Source organism: Clupea harengus, chromosome 10 (assembly GCF_900700415.2).
Source record: "Clupea harengus chromosome 10, Ch_v2.0.2, whole genome shotgun sequence".
Classification (NCBI taxonomy): Eukaryota; Metazoa; Chordata; class Actinopteri; order Clupeiformes; family Clupeidae; genus Clupea; species Clupea harengus.
In genome coordinates, this window is record NC_045161.1 from 14577257 (window position 1) to 14603073 (window position 25817).

General features: G+C 42.3%; 2 protein-coding genes across 3 annotated transcripts; both read left to right on the forward strand.

Moving 5' to 3' along the window:
• Positions 1–11052: 11052 nt before the first annotated feature.
• On the forward strand, positions 11053–16391 carry clcc1 (chloride channel CLIC-like 1). 2 transcript variants are annotated; one of them, XM_031575493.2, is made up of 11 exons: positions 11053–11731; positions 11846–11965; positions 12109–12219; positions 12331–12555; positions 12745–12885; positions 13002–13101; positions 13197–13294; positions 13521–13667; positions 14010–14723; positions 14896–14934; positions 16068–16391. In XM_031575493.2, exons 1-11 carry the CDS (start codon positions 11573–11575, stop codon positions 16158–16160), a joined length of 1947 nt encoding a protein of 648 aa, XP_031431353.1. In that variant the 5' UTR covers positions 11053–11572; the 3' UTR covers positions 16161–16391. The 2 variants fall into 2 exon arrangements, with proteins under 2 accessions (XP_031431353.1, XP_012680739.2); XM_012825285.3 differs by lacking the exon at positions 14896–14934 and having other exon boundaries at positions 11054–11731.
• A 104-nt stretch (positions 16392–16495) lies between these two features.
• Positions 16496–25807, forward strand: mcoln2 (mucolipin TRP cation channel 2). Its single transcript, XM_012825301.3, has 14 exons — positions 16496–16827; positions 17573–17726; positions 17909–18082; positions 18723–18879; positions 19010–19088; positions 19171–19267; positions 19401–19500; positions 19709–19821; positions 20060–20209; positions 20751–20852; positions 21041–21163; positions 21917–22123; positions 22730–22857; positions 25372–25807. Exons 1-14 carry the CDS (start codon positions 16784–16786, stop codon positions 25406–25408), a joined length of 1665 nt encoding a protein of 554 aa, XP_012680755.2. The 5' UTR covers positions 16496–16783; the 3' UTR covers positions 25409–25807.
• The last annotated feature ends 10 nt before the right edge of the window (positions 25808–25817 follow it).

Sequence of the window (25817 nt, forward strand, 5' to 3'; positions counted from 1 at the left end):
GAGGCTGAACAGACTGTGTGCGGGGTGGCTGGTGTCACTCGCAATCGAGGTAGCTTTCCGGGTGAGGCGGGTGGTGTATATGTCTTGCAGGGAAGGGAGTGGGAGTGGGGCACCAATGATCTTACCAGCTGTGTTCACTATGCGTTGCAGTGCTTTCCTGCTGTGTTCAGTACAGCTACTGCCCCACACAGTGATGCAGCTGGACAGGATGCTTTCAATGGTGCCCCGGTAGAATGCGTTCAGGATGGGTATGGGAGCTTTCACTCGCTTGAGCTTGCGGAGGAAGTAGAGGCGCCGCTGGGCTTTCTTCGCCAGTGATGCAGAGTTGGTGGCCCAGGAGAGGTCCTCACTGATGTGCACCCCCAGGAATTTGGTGCTGCTCACACGCTCCACAGCAGCACCATCGATGGTCAGTGGTGGGTGTTCAGTGTGGCTTTTCCTGAAGTCAACCACAATCTCCTTTGTTTTGCTGACATTCAGCAGGAGGTTGTTGTCTCTGCACCACGTGGTCAAAAGGTTGACCTCCTTCCTGTAGTGGGTCTCATCGTTCTTGGTGATGAGACCCACCAGAGTTGTGTCGTCCGCAAACTTCACCATGTGATTGGTGCTGTGGGTTGTTGTGCAGTCGTGAGTCAGCAGGGTGAAGAGCAGGGGACTGAGCTCACAGCCTTGAGGGGCCCCTGTGCTGAGTGTGATGCTGATTGAGATGTTGTTGCCGACTCGTACTGCTTGGGGTCGCTCACTGAGAAAGTCCAACACCCAATTGCAAAGGGAGGTGTTGAGCCCCAGCTGGTCCAGTTTGCAGATGAGTTGTTGTGGGATTATTGTATTAAAAGCTGAACTAAAGTCAATGAAAAGCATTCTCACATGTGAGTCTGCTTTTTCCAGGTGGGTGAGGGCTGGGTGGAGAGCAGAGCAGATTGCGTCCTCTGTGGAACGTTTGGCCCGGTATGCGAACTGAAAGGGGTCCAGGGTGGGGGGGAGGATGAACTTGATGTGAGACATGACTAGCCGTTCAAAGCACTTCATTATGATGGGGGTCAGTGCCACAGGGCGATAGTCATTGAAGCAGGATGGAGCCGGTTTCTTTGGCATAGGTATGATGATGGAGGTCTTGAAATGTGATGGAACAGCAGCTTGACTCAGAGAAGTGTTGAAGATATCCGTGAAGATATCCTTAAGCTCCTCTGCGCAGTCCCTCAGTACACGGCCTGGAATGTTGTCAGGGCCTGTTGCTTTTCGGGGGTTGATAGTGGAGAGTGCCCTCTTCACACTTGCGGCAGACAGGCACAGGGCCTGGTCGTGGGGGGGGGGGGGGGGGTGGAGTTTTCTGTGGGCTTGTGTGATTTGTTGCTTCGAACAGTGCAAAGAAGCTGTTGAGGTCGTTGAGCAGAGAGATGTTGTCGTCGCAGGTCTGTGATGCAGGCTTGTAGTCCGTTATGGACTGGATGCCCTGCCACAGGCTGCGCGTGTCTCTGCTGTCTTTGAAGTGGCTGGTTATCTTTTTTGCATAGTCCTGTTTTGCTTTTCTGATGCCACGGGACAGGCTGACTCTCGCTGTTCTCAGGCCAATTCTATCCCCGGCTCTGAAGGCTTTGTCCCTGACCCTCAGCAGCCGATGGACAGCTCCTGTCAGCCATGGCTTCTTGTTAGCCCGAGTGATGATGGTCTTTGTGTGGGTCACATCATCTGTGCATTTGCGGATGTAAGAGCAGACAGTGTCTGTAAGCTCCTCATTGTCTATGTGGTTGTTGTATGTAGCTGCTTGCTTGAACATGCCCCAGTCTGTTGTCACCCAGTGTCTTATTTACTTCATGAAAAAAATTAGGGTCTCCCTTGTTCGGTGCATAGATGTTGCGCAGTGTCATCGTAATCCCATTTATCAGTGCCTGTACGCAAACCATTCTGCCCTCATCATCTTTAACCTCCTTAAGTAAAATAAAGTTCAAGTTTTTGTTCACCAGTATAACAACCCCGTTCCGTTTGCTAGAGAAAGAGCTATGAAAAACATGTCCGACCCAAGCCCGTTTCAGTTTGACTGCTTCTTCGTTTACAAAGTGTGTTTCCTGTATGAAAGCGATATCAGCCTTATTATGCTTCAAATAAGTTAGTACCTTCCCTCTTTTTGCAGGATTCCCACATCCATTGATGTTCCAGCTTATGCATGTGACATAATTCCTAGTCATATTTTAAGTATGAAAGAAAAATGAACTTGTGAAATTCTGTTTAAATCAATATTGGCTATGTCTCTTATTAGTGCTTCATATAATCTCAACTTCTCGCTGCTAGTTTTGTCTGTCATCACCAAAAACATCTCTATACAAACCCGCTTGTAAACTGCGGTATAAACTTTAACACTTTCATAAAAGGAAAGGAAAAAACACAAAAGGCTAAACTTAAACAAGCCCCACAAAACGTTAGCTGGGGCCCCTGGCTTTTCTCCAGCCATACTAATATAAAAGAAAAATGAAAAAAGAACGTTTTGGTCCGTGGGGTATTGCACCTCCAGCCATCTCTCTCTGGCTTTTCGCTCAGGCGATACAAGTTCAAACCCAAACCCCCACCAATGTATGTTACACATTGTCCACTTTTAAATCAGTCTATTTCTCATTGTCCATGTCACCCTTTATTGTACAATGCTTCTGCTTTTAGACTGAACGTTCATGCTCACCCATCTGCATCGCGGTTCATTTTGATGAATTTTTCAGCCTCCTTGGCGCTCGTGAAGCTCAGGTGTTTCCCCTTCCAAGTAAATCGCAAAGTTGCCGGGTGAGCCAGTGTGTATCTCAGATTAAGCTGCTGCAGTGTTTTCTTCGCGGCCGTGAAAGTTTTCCTCCTCTCAGCCAATTCCCTCGACATGTCTGGAAACACGGAGAGTCTCAGTCCTTCCCACTCAAGTCCTCGTCTTTCTCTGACAGCCTTCAACACTTTCTCCCTCGCTGCTTGCCGTAAGAATCTAACCACCACAGGCCTAGGCGGCTGGTTCTCGTTGGGTGTAGGAGCCATTGCACGGTGAGCCCGCTCTATTTCAAATTCACCTTCAACATCAACGCCCAGCCCGACACTCAACATTTTCTTCACACATTCCTCCATTGTGCCGTTCGTCCCGTATGTTTCTTTCAGCCCCAGTACTCTCACGTTATTTCTCTTGCTGTGGTTTTCAAGCATTTGAATGCGATCCCATAAGACTTCCATCTTTTTTTCACTATGTACTCCGTTGCTCACAAGCCGGTCGGTTTTATCCTCCAGATGGGAAATTCGCCCCTCCGCCTCATCAAGCCTTACTTGTATGCCATTCACCGTGTTTTTTAACTCATTTGTTGTTTCTTTAATAGTTAGTATGTCTGCTGCAACTGCCTGCAGCATGGTGCTCATCTTGGAGATTTCGGAAAACATATTCTCCAGGCTTACAGTATCCCCTACGATTTGCTTTACTGGCTGAGTTGGCGTCGGTGACTTTGAAGTTAACTTTTCTTCAGGCGGAGGATTTTTTCTGGTAGGCATGCGGGCCGTATCTTTGAAATACTTCGACGTGGTCGCCATTTGGGTCCAAAAAAGAGCTTCGGTTTACTCAGGTGCAAGTTGTGAACGTCAAGGATGATTAATTTGCTAAAAGTTGTTGATTTTCATGCAGTAAAATATAGTAAATATTGGTGGGTGAGCGGAGCTCGTCTACTGCGCTGCCATCTTGCTCGGCGTACCCACGTGACTCGGAAAGCACATATTGACAAATTGGAGACAAAGTGCAAGAGAGTATTAAATGTTATGCAATGTCTGACAGGGATGGAATGGGGGGCAAGCCGATCCTCCTTAATGACACTATATTATGCCCTCCTGCGTTCAGCAATAGATTATGGTAGCTTTGTCTATGGATCTGCGTCTGATTCTCGATTCATGAAGCTGGAGAGAATACAGTCACGAGCGCTGAGGCTTTGTTGTGGAGCACTTCAATCCTCCCCAATAGTGAGTTTACATGTTGAGCTGGGGGAAATGCCTTTAGCAATCAGAAGGAAAAAGCTGTCCCTAGCCTACTGGTCAAACCTGGAAGGCCACAATCAAGGGAATACTGCAAAAAGAGTGATAGAGCCATGCTGGGAGTACGAGGCCAAAAAAGGCAAGGGGTTTGGGTGGAGGGTGAGGGAATGGGTACAGGAAGCGGGGTTGAAAGAGGGAATGGTTAGCCCGACAGTAGCCATGTCACCAGTGCCACCATGGTTGTTCCCCATGCCTATAGTGGACATGAGCATATTGAAATATGCCCAGGAAGAACAGGAGAAGCAGTACATGGCTGGGTACGCACTAGACCACATTGGGTGTACATATGCAAGACCTGTCCAGATATATACTGATGGATCAAAGGACCCAGAATCTGGGAAAACTGCAGCTGCCATGGTTGTGAAGGGGATGGGTGTCTGTGCCTCCTGGAGGCTGACAGATGAGGTGTCTGTGTACACCACGGAGCTAATTGCCATCATTAAAGCACTAGAGTGGGTTGAGGAGACTGGGCAAGAGGAGGGGCTTATTTGCTCTGACTCTGCAGCAGTGTTGGGCAGTATACAGTCATTTAGATCCTGTAGAATGGATTTACTGAATGAAGTGTACCTATGCCTATATAGGCTGGAGCAGAGAGGGGCCTCTGTGTCTTTCCTGTGGATCCCAGCCCATGTGGGGATATGGGGCAATGAGAAGGCGGATGGCCTAGCCAAGAAGGCGCTAGAAAATCCAGAGCCACAGGTCAACACTAAGCTTGGGAGGGGGGAGGTAAAAGTTTTTATAAGGAGGGCTCTGACAAAGCAGTGGCAGATCCAGTGGAATACAAGTCCTAAAGGCAGGCATATGTATGCAATACACAGAGAGGTTGGGAGAGAAGCCAGAGTTGGAGGTTGCAGGAAGGATGAAATAGTGGTCGCCAGGCTGAGGATTGGCCATACCCGGCTGAATAGCACCCAATACAGGGTAGGTGGGAGAGACACAGGAAATTGCATGTGGTGTCCAGGCCAAGAGGAAACTGTGGAGAATGTATTGCTCGTCTGTCCCACCTACCAGGGTCACAGGGAGCATTGGAGGGAACAACTGCAGGGAGCTGGATGCTCGGGATTCGGTCTGGCTGAGGTTCTGGGGAACTGGTCAAGTTCCTCAAAATAGCAGGGCTATACAAGAGAATATGAATATCCCTTTTAGTATTATTATTATTATTTCTTTTCTTTATTTTGTGTTACTGAGATGCCCAAAACTGCAATGTTTACAGTGATCTGTAGGTGGCAGCATGCACCACTAGGTGTAACATGCCATTAAAGTGAAAGAAGAAGAAGAAGAACACCTTCAAACCTAACCACCATGGGCAAGACCAAAGAGTTGACCAAGGAAGTCAGAGATAAGATTGTAGACCTGCACAAGGCTGGAATGGGTTACAAAACCATCGGCAAGCAGCTTGGTGAGAAGCAGACAACTATTGGTGCGATTATTCGCAAATGGAAGCGACACCAAACAACTGTCCATCGCTCTAGGTCTGGGGCTCCATGCAAGATATCCCCTCGTGCGGTATCAGTGATCATCCGAAAGGTGCAGAATAACCCCAGAACTACACAGGGGGAGCTTGTGAATGATCTCAAGGCAGCTGGGACCACAGTCACCAAGAAAATCATTGGCAACACACTACGCCGTAATGGTTTGAAGTACTGCAGAACTCTCAAGGTCCCCCTGCTCAAGGAAGCACATGTACAGGGCCGTCTGAAGTTTGCCAATGAACACTTAAATGATTCTAAGGAGGATTGGGAGACAGGATGTGGCTCTTTGGCATCAACCCGACTTGCCGCGTTTGGAGGGGGATGAATGCTGAATATGACACCATCCCCACCGTCAAGCATGGAGGTGGAAACATTATGCTTTGGGGCTGTTTCTCTGCCAAGGGTACAGGACGACTCCACTGCATCGAGGGGACTATGGATGGGGCCATGTAATGTGGAATATTGGGCTTGAACCTCATTCCCTCATTCCCTCCCATTGAAAACGCAACCTTAAGGATTTGGAGAGGATCTGCAAAGAGGAATGGACCAAAATCCCTCCTGAGATGTGTGTAAACCTGGTGACCAACTACAAGAAAAGTCTGACGTCTGTGCTCGCCAACAAGGGTTATTCCACCAAGTACTAAGTCATGTTTTGCTAGGGGTTCAAATACTTATTTTCTGCATCAAATGCAAATTAAGTCATATATGTTATAAAATGCAGTTTTCTGGATTTTTGTGTTGATATTCTGTTTCTCACTGTTAAAATATACCTACTATTACAATTATAGATCACACATTTCTTTGCAAGTGGCCAAACTTGCGAAATCGGCTTCAAGGTTCAAATACTTATTTTCCCCACTGTATGTGTGCAATATTTATTTACAACAGTGGCGGATGGTGAACAATCAAAAATAGGATTATTGCCAAGTAGGTTTCCACGTAGAAGGAATTTTTCTTGGTTGTGTGGCACAAATAGGTTAAGTGTACAAAGGGGGACGAGACAAAGACATTTTTTCCACAAAAGAAACATAAATGTAGACAATAACAATCTGAATACAAACTTACACAAGCTAAATCTGTAACGATATGAATTTAAAAGGAGGATCTTAGAACAGTGCAAGGTTGCGTCAATATGATGCACTGAGTAGCTGTCCGTGGGCTGAAACGGAGGTTTGTGGGCAGAAGTTTGTGTTAATGAGACTGACTACTGTTAGAAAGAAACCGGTCTTATGGCCTGAGGTTTTGGTCCTGATGGACTGCAGTCTCTTACCAGCCCCATATCAGGGATGCATAATTTGTTGTTTTCTCAGCCACACAATTTGAAGTTCACCAGGAGATTAGTGTAAGCCAAATCTATACATTTTGTATAGCCTACCTATCAAACACTTTATCTCTTGTAGGTAAAAATGGTATTTGTCATGTTCCAGATTTTTTCTGAAGAAATAAATTACTTTTTTTCAGCTGTACAACACTTATAGGTTATTTTTTGTCATGCATTTTTTTTGTCATTAATTATTAATGAATATGAGTTGACTTTTATTTTGAAAAGAAAATACGAGTGGAGGATGTCGGTAGGAAAACTGTATGATCAGGGAAAGTGTATTAAAACCGGATGTCGTCACTTTAAGCCGGTCTCTGGTTGGATAAAGCTTTTCAACAGAAATGGACAAGGACCTTTACTTTTTAGTTGAGAAGTTGTGTTGATCGCCTGGCATGCAAACGATCGGTTTTCTTTAAATTATTATTATTTTTGTGAAGTTATACGGCTTATGTGAATAAAGCTATCTACACAACTTTTTATATGTCTACATTGACTCGTTTAGTTGTTCATGTGGTACACGTAGGTCTTAACTGAAGCTAACGCTTAGACCAACAATCCATTGGAACACATAGTAGCTAGCTAGCCTCGCTGCTAATAAGTCTAACGTTAGCATGCTAATATGAATAGACCCATTATAGTCAGGTGGCTTAATGCTCAATTGACTTGTTAACCGAACTTTTACGAAGTCATACAACTAAACACACAAGTGACTTGTTAACCTATGTCTACATTGACTCGGTTAGTTGTCCATGTGGTACACGAATGTTGCAGAGTATTGTCCTATTGTAGGACTTAACTGAAGCTAACGCTTAGACCAACAATCCATTGGAACACATAGTAGCTAGCTAGCCTCGCTGCTAATAAGTCTAACGTTAGCATGCTAATATGAATAGACCCATTATAGTCAGGTGGCTTAATGCTCAATTGACTTGTTAACCGAACTTTTACGAAGTCATACAACTAAACACACAAGTGACTTGTTAACCGAACTTTTACGAAGCTATATGACCAAACACAAAGCTAGCACTGTTAATTCCGCTATAGCTAGCCAGGTCAATTAGCTCGCCTAAGATACTGCAATTTAAGCTAACCAATTGACCTATGGCTAAGCCCCGCCCCTCGAACGCAGACGAGCCAATGGCAGTTTAGTAACAACTGCACTCGGACATCTTGAGTTTTCAACTCCATAGAGTAGCATTAGAAACCGTGATTCTTCACTTGTTTTATGGGGTTTGTTGTAATGTAAGTTGAACAAAAATGGTCAAACGATGTGCATGGGGTAGATACAACACTTATACGAGGTATCATGAGAGGATAGGCAATGGGGTATATTTGATCCCATTTCCCAAACTAAAACAAGGCAGGGCCAAATGTCTCCGGTGGATTCAGTTGTGTGGCAGACCACAGTCAACTCTACGTTCATTAGCTATCTGCCATACTCTTGTTAGGTTGGATTTTTCCTCTGCTAAAGCAATCAACTACGCCTACATGATCATAGGCATACTCATTATTCACATTATTGTCATTGACAGTACCGGCTTACTTTCACCACTGATGTTATACTAGGCTTAGGCAAGTTATCTCTGGCAAAAACGGTTACAACTAGCTAACGTTAACGTTAGCTATTCACTAGGTGCGCTAGCGTAGCTATGTCAGTTATCGGACAGTTTGTTAAAAATCAGCCATTCTATTAAACAATCGATATGCACAAGTACACATACGTTTAATAATGAATTAACATGACAACGTGAACATTTGCCGATAACACACGCATGTTACCGGTTACGATAGCTAGCTAGACAGTTAGGACACTGTCCTGTCAAGGGCAGGTTAATGCTAGTTATAATAAACGTAGGTCTACATCTCAGTGCCTCTCCAGATTAGTTAAATTAACTGAAGGTAAATTAATGTAATCTTTCCCTGCGGTGCATGAACAATGCTGGTATTGGATGTATTTATCTGCAATCGTGATGACCGTGAGATGAGGCTTCTCCCTCTTGCATAGTGATCTGTACATTTTCGCCTCAAATTTAAGCTTGTTATCCACCATATCTAGTTTTAAATTGTATACATATCCCTCGATTGCATAATGAAGTCCCTTTTGAAGGCTTCTAGACGAAATCAGGTTCTTTTGTCTCCAAAAGTTGTCTAGAGCCTCTTAGGATATCGTTTTGACACTGATAGCTGCCATTGTAAACTCTAGTCAGCTCTGATAACTTGTCCGAGTTAGCAACAGTAACTAAGGGGGGCGGGGCTTAGCCATAGGTCAATTGACCGATCGCCAGGGCCCCGCCCCCTTAGTTACTGTTGCTACGTCCGACACAATTCCCGGAACTGTCAAGCTAAAAGCCATGGCGAGTACGGGGACAAGCGCTATAGCTGTCAGTGTGAGTGATGATTTTTGGAGTAATACCTCCACGATATCCTCCAGATTAAGGCAAAAGGGACTGCAGTATGAAGTGGAAGGATATCCAAAATATTAAGATCAACAACGAAGTGGACACAACAATAATCGAAGCAAAAGTATACAGGTCTCAATAAAAAAAAATGAGAAACCCTACGACCTCTTCATTAAATGCAACCAGCACAAACCTTGTAGACTAGTCATGTTATTTCACCACTGGGTAAGATATGTATATAATATTTCAAGCTAGCTAATAACCTACAAAGATTCTTTATTCTTATTATTTATTCCGTCTCTGGCGAGACACTCTGGTACTGGAGGTATCTATCGATCTAGCTAGCTAGGATGGTGACAATCTAGAGAACAGTACAGTAACGTACCAGTGTGGATCAAGATAGCTGCTAGTGACGTTATTGTTCAAGGGATGTGTGTGCATGTTGCTGAAAGTATTTCACAGTCACTGTAGTGATAACTTCCTTGTAAAATGATGATCCTGATGTAATGCTATGGCTTTGTATCAGATCACCAGGTTGTTGCTCTCAGGTTGTGCCTTATGCATACCTTGGGATACTCAGGAGTAGGTTGCCCATTCACAAAATGCCACAAAGATTAAAATAAAACAACTTCATAATGGCCTTTTGTTCAACATTGATACAGTATGTTAAGCTCGAGCTAGTCTCTCCAACTAAAGTGTTAATGTTAAAATCAAAATGTTAATGTTACCGTCTGTAAAATTGCACACTGAGCTATCCTAGCTAGCGATGTTGATGTTACCGTCTGTAAAATTGCACGCTGAGCTATCCTAGCTAGCGATGTTGATGTTACGTCTGTAAAATTGCACGCTGAGCTATCCTGGCCAGAGATAGCAAACGCCAGCAGCATAAATACAAAGTGTTCGTTAAAAGTTCTGTTCAATGTTGTATCAAGCATAAATACAAAGTGTTCGTTAAAAGTTCTGTTCAATGCTGGCGTTTGCTATCGCTAGCTAGGATAGCTCAGAGTGCAATTTTACAGACGGTAACATTAACATTTTGACGGTAACATTTTGATTTTAACATTAACACTTTAGTTGGAGAGACTAGTTATGTACTTGTAGTGGTAATAATACAAGTTGTCATGAACCATAACTGTTTGGGGATGTTCTCTCAACTAGACAGTTAGTTATCATACCTAGCGATAGCGTAGTTCGCTAGATACATATCATAGCTAGCTGCAAGCAGCTTCATTTACTTTGGAGCAGACATATGTGTGTTTTTCGATATATTGAGGTGGGAGTGGGGTCTCCCACACTGTTTAATCCACCGCCGGCACCTTTCCTCTTGTGTTTTGGGCTTTGGAAATGCGGGGAAAAAACACGCATCCCTCTAATCTCTATGTCAGATCTAAAAGTCCTGTAAGCACACTGCTTCACCATGCTGCTCAGACCTCAAAGTTGTCGGACCTTCTTCTCTTAGTAGCGGTTGCTAAGGTATGATTGGACGAGGGCCGTTCTAGGGAGGAGTTTCGCGATCGGTCAATTACCTAATTTCCCCCAAAACCCATCGATTACATGTGTTTGTGATGTGTAACATATATCCTTAATCAGTCATTCAAGTTATTAACGTGTATTTACCGCTAGCGATTACACGACACAAGGGTAATTCAATCGCTATTAATGTTGAACTTGAACTTCAACAACGTCACACAATATTAAAAGTCAGGCATCGGCATGGTTCCTACAGAATAAATCAAAGGTCCTTGTCCATTTCTGCTGAAAAGCTTTATCCAACCAGAGACCGGCTTAAAGTGACGACATCCGGTTTTAATACACTTTCCCTGATCATACAGTTTTCCTACCGACAGAGGACATTGAAAATATTGTTATTGTCGCTGGCTACACGCTGCTAAGATAAAACAGTACCCAAAGTCAGCTGCATGTATATCTTGTAATTAGCTTTTAGATTTGATGTGAAGTCGCTGGGGAGATATCATTTCAGCTTCATGTTTGCCTTTACTTTGCAACTAACAAATGCGTCGTGGTTATTAACAAGTAATTGGACACTGTTTTGTGTGCTAACTGGTAATACAGCTGTTAGCTAGCGTTAGCCTAGCCATCATAACTGCCTGGGATGTGCCAGAATCTATCGTACCCTGGTGTTTCATTTCCAGTGCCCCTTTCCGCATCGTGTGACATATGGTCATTTTGTCTGAAATGGCATTGAATTAATTCAGCACTAGCCTCAGCTGATCTCCTATGACATAGGCTGATCAACATATCCGGCTTGCTAGGCTGGTTGTGTACACGCTGGCTTCTTTTTTGCGCATTAATTGTCTTGAAAAACGCATGTCTTGTGATTAACAATGTCCCGTAGCAATCTGTCGACTGCAGGAAGATGTTTTGTCATTATCGGTCTGTTCAGTGTCTTGTTATTGACACAAGGACAAGATGATGATTGGGTTGATCCATTTGATATGTTGAACTACGATGCAACCACAAAGACCATGAGGAAACCCCCTGACGTAAGTATACGTTATTCGTCGTCATTACAGCTAATATTAATCTTCAATTCATCAACAGGGTGTTTTTATATCAGGAGCGGATTTTTATTTCGCCTGATTTACTTGCGTTCTCAGAACGTAATCTACGACAATGTGCCCACCAAACGAAGAGAGTACATACAGGAACCATGCCCTTTGCCGCAGTGTCCTGATGTCTCTGAGTGCAACAAGAAAGTTGAGATGCTACAGAGGGCGGTAAGAACTTATGCTAGGCGTCTTATGTTGTTTAAATAGATGTGTGTTTAGGTATAGAATGTAGAGTGTTGGGTACAAAATGTAGTTGTACAGTTTAAGCAGCAACATTACATCCAAATAATAAGCATGGTTCTATCTTCCAGGTACAGGAGAACAAACGGAAGATGTCCTCTTTACCTCTTCCACCTACGTGTAATCCCATCTTCAAGCGATTCATCTCCAAACTGCTGAAGGAAATCTCGAAACTTGGCTTGGTGTGTTTTTACTGCTGTCCTCCCCTCAAAGACTTAAAGCTTACATTGTTGCCATTTCCCCAGCACTAAGACAACCCCACCTATTCTCCTTCTCCTGCTTTGACCCGTTAGTCAAGTGAAGGTCCAAATGGCATGGACTATGATGCCAAAGTACATCTGTCTCCGAGGACTATGGCTGAGCTCCAGAAGTTGTTGGATGGGGGTGAGAGCTGGACGACTGGTTCGGTGGATGATGCCCTTAGTAAGATACTGGTGGACTTCAAACCACACAACCATGAGGCTTGGAAATGGCGCTTTGAGGACACATTTGGGGTTGAGCTGGACACAGTCGTGAAGGTGAAAGTGTGCCTTTTTTTTGTCTGATCTAACTATAACAATACTACAATAATAATCGCAGCCATGAAAATACACAGCCACATCCTACGTCTACTTTCTCTGTGGAGAATTCTTCTGAGGACAAAATGCCCTTGAGAGCCACAAAGAGTGGTTCAGTGTTAACTTCAGAAATCCCTTTATATCTTGCAGACCTCCATCTGTGTGTTGGTCATAGTGCTGATCATCTGCAGCGAGGTTTGGTCCGCGGTTTCATGGTTTGTCCAGTTCAGGAGGATGTTTGCCATCTGCTTTTTCATCAGTGTTGTCTGGAACTGGTTTTATCTTTACAAGGTACACCATGGAAAAGTTCCGCCTTTACCTGTTAGATGGAACAATGTGTGTATAGTTACTACTACAGGAACTTGGAATTTGCCGTAATCCAATTTTGGATGGTTTCCTTTTGTTAGATTGCATTTGCTGAGCACCAAACCAACATGGTTAAGATGGAAAGTGTCAATGAGAAATGTACTGGTGTGAAGAAGATAGACTGGGAGGACAATTTGAAAGGTATGATTACTATGGGAATATTTACACATAGCTATTTTTTTAACATGAAAATGTATGGTTCAGTGTTCCATTCACATGTTTGCCTTCTCTTTTAGAGTGGTTTAGGAGCACCTGGACTCTTCAAGATGATCCTTGCAAGAAGTATTATGAAGTACTCATGGTTAATCCCATTTTACTGGTGCCTCCAACTAAGGTGAATGGAAACACAATATATAAATGTTATTCTTGTATACTAAAACAGTCATGTATCAGCTGGTATAGTGAACTCCTTTCATTCGTTTCCTACAGGAAGTAGTGGTAAAATGTGTGTGGGAGGGTCCCTTCCATTTTGCATTCTGGCATGGTACATCCCATTCCCACCCTTTTAAACCCTAATTTTAAAATGTTGCTGAAAGTTACCTTTCTTTTTTTTTTTACAGGCCATCTCCGTCACCATTACCACCCTCATCACGGAACCTCTGAAACACGTTGGCCAGGGGATCAGTGAGTTCCTGAGAGCCCTTCTCAAGGATCTGCCAGTAACTCTTCAAATACCCGTCCTCATCACCATTGTGCTGTCCATTGTGGTAATGACTTTACACACTCAACTACAGCATCACACATCTTCACACATGCAGTAGACATGGGTGTAATTATGCTTCCCCAGATATTGTTTTATTGATCACAACTGTAAATCAAAGGAAAGTATTTTTTGGCTTGCGTAGTTGTTGGACATATAGGTTAAGTGTCAAAAAGGTGTTTATAAATGTTATAATTTTCCCCATACAAATGGGACACTGGCTATGGCATTACTTAAGAATCATCTTCAGTAAACTTTTACACATATTTTGCCACTCTCTGCCTTGGTATTAACAATAGGAACCTTTGAGTCTTTTGGGAGTTAACATTCTGTGCCCACTTCTCCTCAGCTCTGCACATATGGTGGTGCCCAGACTGCCATCCAGCATGCCTTTACCCGCCCACTGAGAAGAGGTCGCAGAGACCCACCACCACCCGGACTCCAAGACCATGGCCAACGCCCCCAGCTGCAACAGAACAGAGATTCCGACTCAGACGAGGATGAGGACAACCAGCACTACCTTGGGGCTGGGGATGCTCCACTCCACGTGGGTGGTATGGATCAGGGGGGAAGGAGGAGGGGAGGTGGTGGTGGTGTTGAAGGAAGAGGAGAAGGAAGGAGAGGAGGAGAGCTCCGTCAGAGGAGACCAGTCAGACCCAGGGAGAACCAGCGGCGGGTTAATGTTGAGACCCTGCGCAATGCAGAACACCGTTTCAGCGGAGACGAGACCGACCGATCAAGGCTACCCGAGAAGGGGGTAGAAGAGGAGAGGGAGAGGGGTTCAGAGGGGGAGGTTGCTGGGGAGGACCAGGCAGCTGCTGCTCCTACTGCTCCTGCTGCGAAAAAGGTTGTCAAAGACGAAAAGAGAAAAGAGCAGCCCGACAAGAGAGTCAATGCCAGCGACTCCCATCAAACTGAGCAAGGCTCAGAGGGAGAGAGGACTATGACTATAAGGCCATCAGATCAACAGACACAGCAGAGCACATCATCAACACAGAGGCAACAGAGTCAAGGGCCTTCGGCATCAGACCAGATATCTTTAGCATCTCTACAAGGAGTCAGCGTAAGTATCCAAAGACTGGATAGATTGTCTGATGACTGGGTTCTGTGAAGCACCTTAAGACAATAGTCATTATTATTGAGGTTAATGTTATTGTTGATATAAATGAATAGAATGAAATTTAATTGATATTCAGACATCTTTTCAATTTTCTTCCTATATTTCGATATTTCAGATCTTTTTGCTTATTGAAAGGTTGATTTCTGAGAAAATGGTAAAGTGAAGTTCATATTTGTTTGGTGTCTCATCACACACAGTAACATACCCCACTCAGACTTCCTGTGGAATGCAGTTATCAATGTCTTACAGACCCTTTTTTTCTGTGAAGTTTTAGTTCCTTCCTCACCATGCATTTAAATTCATAGTAGTTCCTTGTAATTGAACTGTTGTGGAATGTGAATATTTTATTTATTTGCATGTAAATTTATGTGCACGTTGTCTTTTGAAATGTAGTATATTACTTGTATGACTTAACTTACTTAACTAAAGTTGCTCCATGGGACCAGCAAAGAGGCCAAATAACATTCAGAACATTGTGTGACTAAGCTGATGAGTTCATACACTTCAGGACACAGTGTACTTTCAGTTTCCTTTTCATGGACACGGTGTAGGGTTTCAGTCAAATCCACAGTCTGAACATGTACTGCTGTTTATTATAGCAAATGAAACTAAATATGTTACTGGTTTGTGGATTGTCTGTTTTTGATGGCTTTTTGTGATCTCCCCCAACAAACAATTAAGCAAATTGTGTTGGAGTACTATATTGTGTCTTCAGTTCTCTTGCTGGAATTATATTCCTTTCACACAGTACTATTTGACACATATAATATAAAGTACTGTTTGACAGTGGAGTTATTTTAGGAGATCCTCTTCATTGGCAAATAACCAAGGCTGGAGACAGTGTCATTAATTAATGAAACACACTCACCTGGTCTCAACTGGTCTGTTAAAAGTTGCCAGCATATCAGATGTATCACAAGTACACCAAAAGAATACTATTTCTCTTTAGCTTAGCAACTGATATAGACACTGGGCAAAACCACAGATGTGACAGAAATGGGTTGCATCAGGAATTGCAAAAGAAAACCAGCCCGCGTTCTAGGTTGTAATGCCCTAGGCCAGCAGCTGTTGCTGAGAAAATGATTTAAAATGGTGGTATGATTTGTGTTCAGTTCTGGGGTTAAGTTGGTAAGCCTGTTTTGTGGAATCTCAGATTTGTTTCAGCAGAGGTTGATACAAGCGTAGCTTGGGATAGAAGGTTTTGGTTTCAGAGACGAAGAATAGGGAAATGCTGGTCTTGTGTATATTTTTATATATGACTAATGTTGGCTGTGTTCCTGTTTTTAGGCAGAAGGGGCTTCTTCTGAGCAGAAGGACACACTAATAACGAGTGGACATGTTGAGGACATTGGGGTGCCGGTTCAAGAGTCATTGCAATAAGAGACATTCAGAACATGAGCCATCACGATTTTTTTTTTGTCTATCTTTAAATGGCCTTTGTTATTTGGTACTGGGTATGAGTAATTGTATGTATATTTTCCAATGCATGTCTATTTGTCCCTGTATAACTTATCAGGATACTACTAATATACATGTTTTTTTAATTCAATAAAAAGAACTTGGATTTTTTTTATGCTCTTGTATGTAAAAAAATAAAATATTTGTAGTATTTTTGAGGAAGTAGGTGTTTCTGTCTGGTATACATTCATAATTTATAATAATTCACTGCATGCAAGTTTAGCCAAAATAGTCGGCTGACGCTTGACAGAGGATTATATATTATATATTTCATATATTTTCAAGCAGCGGGCCTCAGCGTTTCATTCCTTTTTGTAGGTTTCCTGTAACGCTTTGAGGTTGGTCCACGGGTACGGTGAAAACACACCTACAGAATAAGAGCATGTGTTGATTGGTCAGATGTTCCCATCGCAGTTTGACCGCTGACCAAACATGCTTTCTTTCCGTCTTTGGAACAGTTGTAATCCATCAGTAATTTAAATGATTGAAAAGAAGCCGGAAGACCTTTGATTAGTTGAAGAGAAATCCACCAATGTTAAATAACAATGGAGTTGTTTGCTACATATACCGAAATTGGGGAGCCGGCACGGTAAGAAACATCTTAGAATGTTGGGTCACAAATAGGCTACTGAAAAACTTTGTAATGTCCAAGGTACAAACATGTCAAGCTACAAACATGTGATGCCTACATGTTATTTAAATGCCTTGATAATACGGTGCAGATGTGGAATGAAAATAACTGTTAACCTACAATAGCGTAGTCTATGCCATATATTCGCAAATATTGGGCCGGTGTGATAATCAGGAGTGAAAACATTAGAACATTATTTTGTACAGGCTACTCCGAAACAAATAAACAAAGAGATTACCAAAAAAATGTTAAATGTTTTCAGTTAAATTGAGTATCCTGCTCTCGCTTTATAAAACGTGTTCGTAATGATGTTTGTGCACAAATTCTACGGGGTTTTGATTGCTCAGGGTTAACCTTGGACTTTTCCACATGAATGCAGGTAGTGTTCTCTTCCCAGCACGTTCTAAAACTTATTTGCACTTTTTATTCGATCGGAAACTCCGCTGGCCTTCATATTTAAAAAATACATCTTCTCCCTTACAACATGCGGATGCAACATAATATGTTCCTCTTTCGAGTGAGGAATATTCATGTGACATGACTACTGTCAAAGACAATAAAACGCAATAAAACCGCCATTAAAAGTGCAAACTTGGGGTCAGAGACAAGTTGATAAAACTGTCATCTATTTACGAAATGGCCATTTCGGAAATGACACCTTGCACTTCATGGTTCTGTGGTCATAGGCTTTATTTTGTGACAGGAACACATTGGCCACAGATCTCAGGACAGAAGAAATATTAAGAGATGACCTGAAATACTACTTCATGAGCCCATGTGAAAAATACAGAGCACGTCGTCAAAAACCATGGAAACTGTGTGTGCAGATCTTGAAAATCATCATGATCACTACTCAGGTGATGCATAAATAAACAATTTCACACCACTGTAGACCATATTATTAGATATTTACCACTCACTGAAGACTATTCGTCATGACAATACATTAATGTAATTATGTTTACAGTAAATATATAAAAAATCCCAGGTTTATCCATCTTTACAATATGTTTCAATAAACCTTTTTGTATTTCCAAAGCTTGTCCTGTTTGGCCTGAACAACCAGCTTGTAGTCTCATATAAAGAGGAGAATTTGATTGCTTTCAAGAAGCTGTTCCTAAAAGGCTACAGTGGCACAGATGAGGATGATTACAGTGTGTCTGTGTACTCTCAGGAAAGTGTCTATGACAGCCTCTTTTATACAATAGATCAGGTAAGCTCATCCTGTATATCTGTTTCCCTCCTTTTTTCATTGGCATAGATCACATTCCTTCCTGTCTTACCTTCCTGAAGAAGCCTAACTTTGATTTCTGAGGTGAAGGCTGTTTTAAAGCATGCATTTGTCTGAGCATGACCAACGGACCACTAAGTGCAAACTGACTCATAATACCTCTAGAACAATTCTGCTGGTCCTTGCTTGCAGCTTTCTAATATCTGTACAAAAGAACAGTGGGGGGATTAAGAGAAAGAGAGAGGAGTTTAGGGTCATTGCATACCACACTCAAATACGTTCATGCCATTCTCACTCTACACATTTAACCTTCTCATATTGTGCTGTTGTCATACTACTGTATGGACCATGGAAATGTCAATCATCATGTACAGCTAACTAGCATAACCAAGAAAAAGAAATGGCAAAAGGCAGCTTGTTCAAACATTTCCTATTCCATGAAATACAAATTATATATCAATACACTCTAGATGATTTTAAGACAGCAGTGATCCGCTCGTGAATGTGAGTGTGGTTTATTGAGCTTCATTAAGGAATCTTCAGACACTGACGCGATGAAATCAGCCCCTCTCCTGCCGTTCACATGCACATATGCTTAACTACAGGCTTGTGGTCTTTGCAGTTTGCCAAATTAGGTGACCTGACGGTTGGGCCAGTGAGTTATGCAGAGCAGGAGAACGGAACTCTGGTACCACTGGCCATCTGCAAGGAGGCCTACAGGAGAGGCAGTGTGCAGCCCTCAGAAGAGTACTATGACATTGACTCCCAGACAGAAACAGGTCAGCCAGATGAGATGTCATTCTGTGTTCTACATAGGTAGCTTTTCTTCCCTTCAGGAAGAACCAGGAAAGGTCTTTCTTAAATATCCTGCCCGATGTGATTTTAATTGTCTAAATGGTTTTTCTTCAGTTTGCTTGAGTCTTGATCCCCGACACATGGCCACATGGAAAAAAGACAATGCAACCTTTTTCAATCTAGATTTCTACAGGTAAATGTATATTTTTATTTATTTATTTATTTATTTATTACTCACAGAAAGAAGTTATAATGATGTGTTTGGTTTAATGCAGGCTCATTGACATTGAGATCTCCTTCCAACTGAAAGGAATCAATCTACAAACAGTTCGTTCTCGAGAGCTGCCTGACTGCTATACTTTCAGTGGTGTTGTAAGTTTAGTTTCTTCTGATATGTGTGTATGGTAGCTTTTTATTTGGGGGGAGGGGGGGGGGGGGTCTTTTATGCATTTGCTATTACAGATATGGACAAATCCATGAAATTATGTAACACTGCATATTTCAGATAACATTTGACAACAAGTGTCACAGTGGAAAGGTGAAAATATACCTGGATGTTGATGCTCAGAGCAATACATGCAAAAACTGGAGGATCTCAGGAACTGGTATGCATAGCAATGTTTTTGAGTGGTGCAGCATTAATAACGACGCCTAACGATTTGAACTCATACTTAACTGAACTGTTAAAAAACAAGGATGTAAAAACCCCATCCACGTGCAGGCTCATTGTGTTGGTTTTTAAGTGTAACTGTATGTTGCACTACAGTGAATTTCTCAGCCCTATGACTGAATCTCTGTTTTGGTTGGTTCTAGCTCAGAAGAACATGCACTACCTGCTGGTGTTTGATGGCTTTGTTATCTTAGTGTGTCTGGTGTCTGCTGTGCTCTGCACTCGCTCCATAGTCCTGGCAGTCAGGCTACTTCAGGTAGGTATCAGTTAATCTTAGCTAGCTTAGCTAATTATTAACAGTACACACAGTTTTACTACCATCCATCGCTGCAATTTTATCTTCCTCATTTTAACTTTTTCTTCACTGGATATAAATCAAATTATGTTATTTTTGATAATGAAATGCTTGCCCCCAATAACTATAAAGTTGTACCCCATACAGAAAAATGTATTTAAAAATGAAATAATACAAGAACTTCCTCTTTACTTTCTAGAGGTTCTCAAAGTTCTTTCTTGCGAATTATAATCGCAAGGTATGTGAGGACGACAAGAGGGAGTTCTTGAATGGCTGGTATGTCTTGGTGATCATCAGCGATGTTCTGGCAATAGTGGGCTCAATACTGAAGATGGAAATTCAGGCAAAGGTACTCGTAATTAAGGTCCAAATTGTAAAGTTATGGCATATCTTTTATTTCAGTCAAGAAGTAGTTAATTCTGTGGGTTTAGGGCTCTTAGTCTTAGTTAGCGCACATATAATTGAATAGATGGTCAAAAGTCTCGTTTGTGGTTATGTAATTTGTGAGGTTATTTAGTGTGTGGGCAGAGATCGTGCAGTAAATAAGAACCATGCGCTATAGTCAACTGCTGACTTTGAACCCATTAGAGTTCTCCCAACAGTGTGTCATGGCTGAAATGTTTTTTTTTTTTTCTGTAGAGTTGTCTACCTTGTAAACAAAGAGGTGACGTGTTCCCCAGGTTCAGACACCCATCATGAGTATGATGACAGGGAAGGAGACTGAAAAGCAAGTTCCGTGTGACTCAGCCGTTACAGTAGTAGACATCTTTGGACTTTGTTCATTGATCCACGCGTTGCATGAGCACTCTGTATAGCATGGACACTGTTATGATAAGGCTTAGCCTATGACAAACAGCAGAGAACAAATATTTATCTTTCATTCTCTACAGAGTCTTACCAACTATGACGTGTGCAGCATCTTCCTTGGGACGTCAACACTGATGGTTTGGGTTGGCGTAATCAGATACTTGGGATATTTCCAGAAATACAATGTATGTTAATTAAGTCTCTGCACACTGTCAATCCATTCAAATACACACGCAACACATTTTAACATGACACATGGTGAGAGCTTGTGAATAAAAACCTTGTGTGTAGCAAATGTGTGATCATTCACTGTCACTCCTTCCTTGTTTTTTCCCCAGTAGTTGCCCTCAAACACTTCTGGTTCTATCCCCAGGTGCTCATCCTCACCATGAGAGCTTCTTTACCCAAGGTGCTTCGCTTCAGCTGCTGTGCAGGGATGATCTACCTGGGCTACACGTTCTGCGGCTGGATCGTGTTGGGGCCTTATCATGAGAAGGTACCACACACTCACACCTGAGGTTTGGGGTTTTGAAGCTAGGTACGACCGTCATTGTGTGCATGAAGTTGGTAGCAATGGTTCAGTTAATGGTGTGATTCCTTTAAGAGTAAGTTCCTTTAAGTATGTTATGACATGTACAGTGATGTTACCCGCTTACTGCCACTAGATGGCACCAAACTCTTGCTGTACTATGTAAATGACCCATACCCATAGCGGTAATGTGGTTCACAGACCAACCATATGCATATGTCTCAGGAATTGAATGACCTCTATATATAGTATTGCTGAGCCCAAACCCTGGAATGTGGTGCAAGACAAAAGTTTGGGTCTTAGAAACTTTGAGGAGAAGTCGCATGGGTGTACAGAAAAGAGTTTTGTCTAGAAGTTAAGACATAACACATTCTCATCTCTGCTTGATGTTCCCTAATAATACATTGATTGTTTCCAGTCCAGTGTTTCTGCTGATGGAAGATATATTTAATAGAGTGTGATTTTATAGTGTCTGTTACATTTTGTTAGATGTATGACTGTAGAATCGGTTTGGAAATGTTGGTTAGTAATTGCACAGGAATTGCAGTCAAACTAGTTAAAACTAAAAAAAGAGCTTATGTTTAGATGGTCTCAACACATTTATTTATGAATGATTATTTTGTTATAAAGATGCTAAATTGATTAAAAATGTTGTGCAGATAGTTTCACAGCATAAATTTGAACAGTTCTCTTCAATGGGCTCTGCTTCTGCATGGGTAGTTTGAGGGCCTGAGCCGGGTTGCGGAGTGTCTCTTTTCGCTGGTGAACGGAGACGACATGTTCACCACCTTTGCCCAGTTCGAGGAGAAGACGACGCTGGTGTGGGTGTTCAGCCGCGTCTACCTCTACACCTTCATCTCAGTCTTTATCTACATGGTGCTCAGCCTCTTCATAGCCCTCATCACGGACTCCTACGAGACCATCAAGGTACCTCAGACAGAGTTTAGGTTTTTATCCTGTTGTGCTCCTCACCCCTAAACAACATAACAGGGCAGGTACCAGCAATGGCAACCTCAAGGGTTCAAGCATTCGGAAATGCAACACAAGAAATCTGCCTCTTTGTGGCCTCAGGACAGTGAGTAATTGTCATGCGATGTTCACATGGTCACGCTGGCCTTATTATGAAATGCCAATTCCTCAGTTTCAGGTGAAATGGAGGGTGACTCAAATTATGTTTGGAGATTTGTGATGGAGTATTATTAATATCTGTATGTTTCAAATTATTCATGTATGGGTCTGTTTAGTTGTTTTGGTCATGTTTGAACATGTTTAAGTTATTCCACTTAAAGAAATTAATCGAGACTCTGAATTGAGTAAGACATTTCACTGCTCAAACAAGACTTACTCAAACGAGACCTTCTCAAACCAGTTGTTTAGGAATTGCTGTCATGAGTTATTTTTGGGGTGGGCTAATTGAGTTTGTTTGTTTGTTTTGTTTGTTTTCATATGATAACTGCAAAAGGAAGAAGTCCTATGCCTCTCATGAGTTTGCCCCATGCCATTTCCTAAAGGGACTTTTCTGCTGTTTCACAGAACTATCAGAAGAATGGCTTCCCCATGACAGACCTGCAGAAGTTCCTCAAAGCGCAGAAGGATTTCCCCCGTGAGGAGGAACGTGCGGAGACCCAGCCATTCCTCTCCAGTCTGTGCTGCTGCGGAAGGTATATCCAATCTCTGTCATCAGAAGCGGAGGATAGCTTCCTCCTCCTTGAGGTTAGCCCACTGTGGCATGAGAAATAAAATTAGTGGTGGGAGAAATGTGGACACACCCGGCAATGTGCTGATTACAGAGAAATGCAGGGTTACTCTGGGAAAGGCCTTTCCCTTTGGCTGCAGTGGCTTCGCGATAAATAGACAAGCACCAAGACAAACTACAGTGGAGGGAGAAAGTTGCGTTCCTCCAACCACCCCCATCCCCCCCACCCCTCCTTCCCACCCAGTCCTCGTCCTCTTCCCCTTCCCCAACCAACCACCCCCTCTGTAGCCATATGTGTCTGGTGGCGTGGTATATAACTCTCTGTTCAGTACTCCCAAACAAGTTTGAAGAAAAAGGATTGAAGAGATGAAAAAGCCTAACCGCTGGGCTAGTGGTTATATACAAAAAAGCCCATTGTGGCAATGTCCCTTGATTATTATAGTGGAGTGTACTGCTAGAGAATTTCCATTGGAGCACTAGTACATGTAAAATTGGTTCACTGTACGGTAATGCTTTCAATAATAACAGTTTGTCTTAGGAGCCATTGCGAGCATAAATGTTAGTGGCAGCCTCACATACATGAGTATGTAGTCTTTTTGGATGGGATTCGATAAACACATGTGGCTGTGCTTCATGGGCAGCACGCTGACCTCATTGTTTGTTTGTCTTTGGGAGAGCCCATATCTCCCCATGGGGAGTTTCAGATGCAAGGATATCCTTCACTGGTATATGCACTTGGGTGTAAGCTCTGATAAAAGCTGGCCCTCGGCCATCTAGTGAGAAAGACTGTCTGAGTCCATTTTGCTTTTGATTGAAAATATAATCAGCTGGGGGACCCATTATTTTTGTTTTACAAATGCACTTACCAGAAGGTTCTTGATTTTGTCTGGCACTGGCATTTCTGTCCATGATTGCCACTTCTTGTGAGTAATCTTAGTTATAGTCTGCCCTGTGATATTTTTTATTTTGTTTGCCAAATGTATTCCCCCAGAAAGATCTATTGCATTTACACATAAGTATGTAGAGAGGATAATTTAGCTCAGTAGACCAATATATTTTAAAATTGTTTAAACATTTCCATTGTAAACAACAGTTCTGGTTGTCTTGGACTAGCTCTTCCTTGTTTCAGTTCTCAAGCCCTGTACCTATACCTATATAACCATGTGTGTTTTATTTTAACTCTAGAAAGCTCAATGCTCTTTTGTTGACTACTTTATACACAATTAAGTGTACACTATTATTAGGTGTTGGATGCCTCACACTTCGCATAAAAAAAATTAAAGTGCACAATTTGGTTTATTTAATGTTCATCAAGTATTTTTTTTCTTTTGGATACATAATGATATTGTTATCTGAAGCTCCCCACCATATACAATATTTAGCAGTTTTATAAATGATGGCAGGTCACAGAAAGACGGTGAGTCATCATCTTCTAACAGGCTAAAACACGTTGGACCATCATCTGAACTTTTTCAATTTTGTCATTGAAAAAAAGAACAAAGTGGATTCGATATAAAAACAGATTTCTTCATTACCCATTGAAGGACTTTAAGGTGTCTTTATAGGAAGAGGAAGTTGACCACCAGCCAATTTCTGATGAAACCGATGATGAAACCGATGTATACACGATGGAATTTCACCTTGCAGAACAGAAGAAGTGTATGCTTTCATTTCCATCTGCGACAAAATGTTTAATTCCATTTTTTGGCAAGAGGTTAAAAACCAAACATTAGTAGGGTCCGCAATACTGTCCCCTCCCTCTCAGGGGTGCAACTTTCTTGCAAATGGGTGGGTGGGTGTTCTTTTAATGCATACTGTCCCTGCTACTCACTGTCCATGATGATCTAGACGGCAGCCGTCCTAATTAAGTCGTAATTTTCAACATATTAATTATAGAAATACAATTGATTTATGTAGACATACAGGTTATTGGTGGATTCTTATAAATTATAGGCTAACATTTTGTATTGATTTCACATTCAGAGTGACCGTGCTATAGGCCCATAATGTTGAGACAGCATTAACCCATCAAATTCACCTTTCAACATTTTATTCTCACAAACCACTTTATCCAAATCGATGTTTTCAGCTCAATCTCGGTTTAAAAAATAGGCGCAGATCGTGAGAGGCGCTCTTCGCCCATGGTGGCACACAATTAAGGTGTTTTCTGCCTGTGCCCTACTCAGGAATTGAGATATATTTTATAACGGGTAGCCAGATTCATGTCATTGGTTATAAGCAAGGCTAATACCTAGCAAGTGGAGAGCTCATTCATCTCCAGACTTCTGTACATTTTGCAAAAAGAGAGCTTTGAGTTTACAGGGCCAAGAGCATAGTGTTGTGTTTTTTCTCCCCCTGCATGCAGCCATGAGCCGTGTTGTAATTTATGTGCCATGAATCAAATCAGAGACCTACTTAAAATTGTATAATTGTGACAGTTTGTGTCACCTTTTTTAATTTTCTTGTAATTCTTTCACAGGGTTTCAAAAGATGACACAGTAGTTCTCATCAGCTGATGTCCCATAGAACACCTGGAGAAGAGAAGGAAAGCAAACTAAGGACACTAACATGCTGAGCACTGCCTGGCTCAGAAACATGGAGGGGACGTATGAGAAGAGCAGGGCTAATGCAGCCAGAAGGGACGACTGAGATCACAGCAAATGGGTCGAAAGCATTTAGCCATCAGTTCAGTGTGGACGGACAAATGATGAGTGGGCCCAATCATTGCTCCATTTGCACAAGGTTTACAGTGTAAAGCAATGAGAAGGGCTGTATTGCCGATTGTGCATTACCTCAATTGCGTCAAGGGTAACATTATCCCTGCAGTTTAAGTCTAAATGTGAGTTTCCTGGAATTATTTATCAATTTTGTGTGTAATAAAGAAATGTGACACTTTTACATTATAACCATTTCCACATTGTAGCC